This window comes from Clupea harengus, chromosome 7 (assembly GCF_900700415.2).
Source record: "Clupea harengus chromosome 7, Ch_v2.0.2, whole genome shotgun sequence".
Classification (NCBI taxonomy): Eukaryota; Metazoa; Chordata; class Actinopteri; order Clupeiformes; family Clupeidae; genus Clupea; species Clupea harengus.
This window is the reverse complement of record NC_045158.1, coordinates 26946227-26953482: the sequence shown is the minus strand read 5'-3', so window position 1 is coordinate 26953482 and position 7256 is coordinate 26946227. Positions and strand designations below refer to the sequence as shown.

Genomic DNA, 7256 nt, shown 5'->3' with positions numbered 1-7256 from the left:
ACAATAAGTGCGTCTCCGATGAAGCCTTTTGTGGAACAGACACAGACTGCTTGCCGTACCCTCTCAGCATGCCCTACAGATAGTAAGGAAGGTTTTTTTGTTTCTCTTGCCCGAAGCTCTTTAGAAACTAAATCAATTGTCTTCAAAGCAGCAGACAATGACAACTCACTGAGCAGGTAAACAAGTTAAACCCATATTTGGTTTTCATGAGACAATAGACACCAAACAAAATAATACTACAACTGAATACAGATTCAATGTATTCTTCACTATTCTGCAATAAAGTCCACAGCTTAGTTTAATGTTGTTGGGGTGGCCAAGGTAAGGTATCAGTGGTGATTTTAGCCCGACATTTCTGATGAGGCAATTTTGTATGACGTCATTTCATCGTAAAAAAAATAAAGCTAGCTGATTATTATATTATTATATAAGCAATTTGCCTATATGCCCAGGTAGGCTTAAGCTATGGGGAGCATTTTGAGTGTCGGCAGGGAGCAGAAATCCTATTTTAATTACATTTCACATGCTTCAGTTCTCAGTGCGACACAAAGATGTTGCTTATAATACAGCAACAATGTAAATAAAATAGATTGCTATAAAATAAAAAGATTAGATAGACACATAGTTCAAATAACTTGCATGCTTTATCAACCTTGTGGCACACACATACAACATGAAGCGAAAGGCACAACTGAAACAAATGACAGCTCCAAATCATGCTGCTAAATGAACAAAACTTACATAAAATGTTATCTTATAAACAGAAATGATTTCAGACTGCACCTTGAAACACGGAGGCTGGTTCCAAAACTGTAGAAAACTAGTGATAGCTAACGAGCAGTAACGTTAGTGGCGTAGATCTGTCTGAGTACGATCTGTACGATTAATTTTTTCTAGTTTATTCACACACACATTTACAATTGAATCGCTACTTTGCATATTAAATAAAATAAGATATATTTTTCCACAGAGCGCAGATGTATTGAGCTTTCTGCACCACAGCACCATCTGGATCTGGTGGGGCAGTGCCCCATGTGCCCCTAATGTAGAAACGCCACTGTAAGGTATAGTATATGTATAAAAAGAAAAGGACCACCTATTTTTAGGAATCAGAGAGAGGTTACAGCCAAATGGATGGATTCAGCCACATAATCAATATTACGGCCATTGATTGCGCTTATGTTCAGACACCCATTAGGCAATAGGTAGACATGCCTCCCTTTGCCCAGGAATTCCACTTGTTGACCTAGAAAAGAAGGCAAACACAGCAGCCACAGTTAGCAAGCTCTCATCTCTCCCTCCTTGCATTCAATCAGCCTCTGTTGTACCCTGCGTTACTCATTTACCGTGTGTGAATATTAAACCCACAGGTCTGCACTCTTGAGGACTGAGGAAGCTTGTAATGATGGTTCTGATTTACCGTGTGTGAATATTAAACCCACAGGTTTGCACTCTTGAGGACTGGAGAAGCTTGTAATGATGAACCCACAAGTCTGCACTCTTGAGGAAGCTTGTAATGATGGTTCTGATTTACTGTGTGTGAATATTAAACCCACAGGTTTGCACTCTTGAGGACTGGAGAAGCTTGTATTGATGAACCCACAGGTTTGCACTCTTGAGGACTGGAGAAGCTTGTAATGATGAACCCACAGGTTTGCACTCTTGAGGACTGGAGAAGCTTGTAATGATGGTTCTGATTTGACGCCTGAGTGCAAGCCTGAGCCCTTCCGATTTCATGAACAATTTAAGGAGGACAAGTTTGTTCATAAAACATTAATGAGCGATGGAGCGGTGTTCATAAATGAGACAAAAAGAGAAAGATAGAAATGATAAAAGCAGCTCAGACTGGCATTTATGATGCTCTTTGCTCAAAGACTACGTACTGGACGGCCTTGACATATTCATCTGTGGTTTATATTCTCGTTTGTATGAAATGCAATCATTCAGAACAGACTCGACAAATACCGTGAAAGGTTGCCGGTCCACTGATTTGAAACTTACCAGTGCCCATGAATACCCATGAACAACACACAGTATGTGCTTCAGATTCGAATCATGTATTGCAGCAGAGTAATCAAAGACACTGATTCAGTGCTCACCACTCAGGCCAATGCAGCAGTACAGTCCTGTTTGTTTTGTCAGGTGATCCCACTGTCCTGGGCATCCCAGAAGCCTCAGCTTCTCCCTGAGCTGCTCCCGGACCAGCATGCACCTCTCCACATAACCCCTCACACCTTCTTGCCTGAGGCATTTTGAGGTAGAAGAAGAAAACTCACAGAGAAGTTGACAGTGTATAAAACACATTCGTGTTTTGAAAATATTATTTCACATATTAACATAATATGTGTAAATAAAAGCAGACAGCCAAACGAAGGACCTCTACGTGCACATTTCAGAAATAATTAAGAGTTGGTTTGCCAGGGGTCGGAAAGTGGAAGTCTTTCCCAGAATAATAAATAATTGGCCATTTGTACATTATTGTGAATCATCATACATGAAGACTAAGTGCATGGGGGGTGGTTATGTATGGTATGTGACTCACCATTCAACAAGGTGTGCAGGGTTGCTGAGGACAGTGGCCACCACACGGGCACCGCCTGTCGGAGGAGAGGACCACAGTGTTTGGACCAACTTCTCCAACTGTGACTGGACTGCCAGCAGGAGGGAGTTGTGCTTCAGTACACACAGGAGGTGTCCCACCTGCTCCCCTGGAAAAGCAAAACTGCCGTGAGCAAAGGAGAGGTTTGCCACTTACTTGTCCTACATAAGTTTATATTTATTTATTTTTTCATTTCTTTCAAATTTCGATTCAGTGTCTTGACCTGTTCTTTTCACTGTTTCTACTGACAATAAATCAGTTTTTTTTTTGTTTAAGTTACATATATTATTTGCTGTTTCCTATTAACTGTTGGAATTGAATAACTGAGAAAAAATGTAACTTGATATAAAGTTCATAAATGAACCTGGAGGTATGAGTTCCATGCGATCACTAGCGGTTCTAGCCCTGCTCATGATCACCAGTGAAGAGAAGGAACAACAGTAGCGCCTTCCAGTTCATTCTCTCACCATACAAACCAAATGTGTGGCCGAAGGACTGGGCACACATCACCTCCAGACCCAAAGACACACAATGACGGACGGGCCAAGCATCCTTCTCAAAGCTCTTGGACAAGCCTTGTCCTGACATCAGGAAGAAAGGAAATAACCTACGCTTCTGTTTAAGGGAAAGATTTAAGGTAAAGAGGAAGCATTTAAGAAAGTTTATAAAATTGCATTGTACCATTAACATTTTTGCAAAAGGTCAATTCATCTTTTGTAGTAAAAGGACATATTTAGTGATTGAGGTAGAACTGGCCATGTACCATCATGACTTCTGCCACAAGTTTCCAGTCATCCACAGAAAGGTCGGCTCCCGTGGGGTAGTGACCAGAGGCAGACAGAACCACTACGCTCCGCTCCGGAGCCTCCTCTAGATCCCTCAGCACGCTCTCCACACGTACTCCCAGACTCTTGGCATCCCAGTAGCGATAGTAGCAGACGTCACCCAGCCCTGCTGCCTCGAAGGTCTCTGCAAGTGAGTCTGAATGCAACAGAGACTATTATTACATCTTAGATGGTAGTCACAGAGAGAGGCACTCAGAACTAGCGTTTGGATGAATCAAAATGTCTAATGCATACTAAGTGTGGAACCATTATCTAAATGATGACAACACTTAAACCTATTTTCTCCGTCTAATAAAAAGCACAGTCAGTGTTGATGTTCTACCCACCATCACAGGGTGAGGGCAGCAGGATGGGTCCGCACCAGGAAGCGGAGTTGTTACACCAGCGCCTCAGCAGCTCCGCGCCCAGCCTCACAGCTCCCACACAACCCACTGCCTGCGTCCCCAACACCTGCAACCGACCAGCGCCAGTGAGCCACAGCACTCCATGATCAATGTCTTACCTCAGCAGCTCCGCGCCCAGCCTCACAGCTCCCACACAACCCACTGCCTGCGTCCCCAACACCTGCAACCAACCAGCGCCAGTGAGCCACAGCACTCCATGATCAATGTCTTACTAGGGAAGATACTTACGTCACACACACACACACACACACACACACGTCAGGAAGCAGTGAATTCAGCCTCTGCACTTGAGCTATCCTATAGGATATATACTGTTCCTACACTTAGGTTCCTATACTTAGGAACAGCGAGCACACATGCACTAGGAGTAGGAGCAGTGTGGTGGCCAGGATTAGATGCCTTGCTCAAGGGCACTTCAGCCATGGATGTAAAGGGAGGGGAGAGTGCTATCAATTTCCTCTAGGGGTCAGAACTGGCAACCTTTCAGTCCCACACTCGCTTCTCTAGCCTTTAGGTCACAGCTGCCTGACTAAATTTCCCTCGGGATTAATAAAGTATCCATCTATCTATCTAAAGCCAGTGCCCATGGCTTTAAAGCACTGTGCCTAGTTGCATTAACTCTTGAAATCAATTGCACAGAACATCAAAGTTATGGGGATTTTTTTTCATTTGCCGAGCACCCTAGTCCACCTGCCTAGCAACATCTGTGAGCCATTGTGTTACACGCTGTAGTTATTGTACAAGTGTAGTTTAAATGGCAGAAAGGATAAAGTGTGGAGATCATTTTCACTTACTGCTGTGAAGTATACATCAGCAGCACTGATAGTTTACACCTCCAGCCACCCACGGCAAAATGGTTGTCCCCTCACCGTAGCCATTGCCTCGTGTGATATCTTATTCCCTTTTACGCAGGACATGTTTACATGTGGTAAATCACCCCCTCGCCTGAATGTAGCGTGATTAAAGTGCCAGTGATGGTTTGTTTAATTCAAGCCCTTGGGTTTGGCGTGCTCATGGCCAATGTCAGTGCAAAAGACAAATTATTTTTGTGCTCTTTTCAAATAAACTATGAGCTCTTGTGTGGTATCTGTGTGTCCAGCTGGTTAGCCCTGATTAAAGAGGTGGACCCCCCCCTTGTGTGTTTTACAGACCCGTTCAACAACAAGCCTGTTTAATCACATGACGGCATCTGAGAGGTGATACTGATGTCTATAACAACAAGTTGTCAGGTTACCCTGTTTTCCACTATGGCAGTGCTGTCTTTGCCCAGTGCAAGCTCCACCACTCTCTTGGTCAGTTCAGATAAACCAAGAACAGGGGAGTACCCTGGGATGAGGGTAGGGTCTGATCCAATTTGTTGCTTTATTTTCCATAGGAGGGGAAATATTGATGTCTGGCCATCTTCAGTAATGTATTCTGCAAGTTGTTGGGGAAAAAGAGGACAATTAGGCCATTCCTTTTCATTTGTTATTGTATTTCTCCAGTCAGCATTCATACTTCTGTAAATATGTTAAGGTTAAAACGTAAAACTTAAAAGTCTTAAATATTCAAAAGTAATGCCCAGTCGTAGCCGTAGATTGCAAAATGTAAGATTACATCGGCACGGATATCCACGCGCCATCATTAAAATCAAAGGTGATCGAGTTGCTGAGCAAACTATTCAACTCACCACGTCCTGCGAGGTATACCTTCTCGGGTGTAGTATCTCTCCTGAAGTCGGCCAAGATCTTCGTCTCTTGTTTTGGAGGAGCGGTAGGTGCATCATTAAACACGGATATGGCCGACATGGTCCCTTTTCGTTAGTAAACTCCCACTCAGTGCTCTTTCACCACCGCAGTCCAGGCTGCTTACGTTTCATCATGCTCATCTTTCGTGTTTTTTTTTTTTGCATCGCGCACCAGCTCATTACTGTTGGTTTGTTGACAGTCTGTTGCCATGTTACCTGGTGTGACGACAAGCGTTTCTTGGAGACAGGTGCTCTGTCATCTCAAACTAAATATTTTTTATAGAGGTGTTTATCCACTTTGTGATGAGATTATAATCTTGTCTCGACAAATACAAAGCCTCTGCTTGCAAAACAAATGATCTTGGAATCATATTTTGAAGGGTGCCAAGTACTTCCTAAAATGGAAAACAGGTCCTCTCGTCCCTCAAAACATGCCATGAAGGCAATGCTTTGCACAAATTATATATGATTGAAAGCAAATTATAAAAAAAGGTGGCCTACAAGATCCCACAAAATATGTGTTGTAAATAGCACTTTCTGTTAAACATGTGTAGTTTTTTTTCTTTCTTTTTTTTAACAGTTTATTTAGTTCCAGTAATGAATATACAAATATTGCAAACATGATATACACATATATCTCAAATACAAGACCCAATTTTCAAACATATAGCAGCTGGCTTTGAGAAATTAATACTTAAGGTCCATAGAGCTTTTAATGGTAAGAAGAAACCTTTAAGATTTTAGTCCAGACTGAATTCCAGTGACTTCTCCGTGGTCACATTGTTGAGGATTCTTCTTCTTCCAATCCAACTGCAAGACATTCAGATAAGTGGAAGTTCCAATAAGATTCATATTCTAAAATCACTAAAATAAAAAACTAAAATCATTTCAGTGAAAAAAAACTAAATCCTTGACTTACTTGTTACATGCTGACCAGCGATAAAGACGGGGCCTTGCCCCGAGGTGAGTTTGAAAGTGACTGGTGGTATAAGCTCAAATCCTTGGAAACTAACCTGAAAAAAAGGTTGATGATACTGACATGCTTTTTGACAAGCAGCATTGACATTTTAATTAGACAGAGATATTATAGAAAAAAGAAATAGGGATGATGTGAACTGCAAGGCTGTCACCAGAACTCTCACATGGCCACACACAAACTGGCCACTGTATAGAGTCCAAACTGTACAGGTATTCACTGTCAACTTTATTAGGACTAAAAAGATGTCAGCACCTGGACATGCCAAGAAACGTAGTGTATAATACAAGTTAAATGATAATAAAATGAACTTTCTACAATTTCATTACTGCCAGGGAAATCTCACATAAGAAGGTCTTGACCACTTCCAATGTTGTCATTTAGGCTTTGAGAAAAACAGATATAGTTTGGTCACTCAAAAAAAAAGTTCTGTCTTATCTACCAAAACAATGCTAAAAGAACCCCCAGATGTTTACGAACATGTTTTGGTGCAGTTACATGCTCCGTCACCTGCGGTCGCATGTGACGGTGCAGTTACATGCTCCGTCACCTGCGGTCGCATGTGACGGTGCAGTTACATGCTCCGTCACCTGCGGTCGCATGTGCCTCACCATAGGCATACTATGCCGCAGGGTAGCAATGGGTACGCCCTTAACCTTCCCATCTCCATCGCACACGGCAACCATATGCATATCATCACTGGCAT

General features: G+C 42.5%; 1 protein-coding gene across 1 annotated transcript; it reads right to left on the bottom strand.

Annotated features, from left to right (window-relative positions):
• Window positions 1-1000: 1000 nt before the first annotated feature.
• got1l1 (glutamic-oxaloacetic transaminase 1 like 1) lies at window positions 1001-6329 on the bottom strand. Its single transcript, XM_012821900.3, has 8 exons — window positions 5518-6329; window positions 5083-5264; window positions 3771-3894; window positions 3363-3580; window positions 3067-3214; window positions 2543-2708; window positions 2100-2242; window positions 1001-1246 (listed from the first exon to the last, which is right to left on the bottom strand). The coding sequence occupies exons 1-8, from the start codon at window positions 5633-5635 to the stop codon at window positions 1110-1112; spliced, it is 1236 nt and encodes a 411-aa protein (XP_012677354.2). The 5' UTR covers window positions 5636-6329; the 3' UTR covers window positions 1001-1109.
• Window positions 6330-7256: the final 927 nt, after the last annotated feature.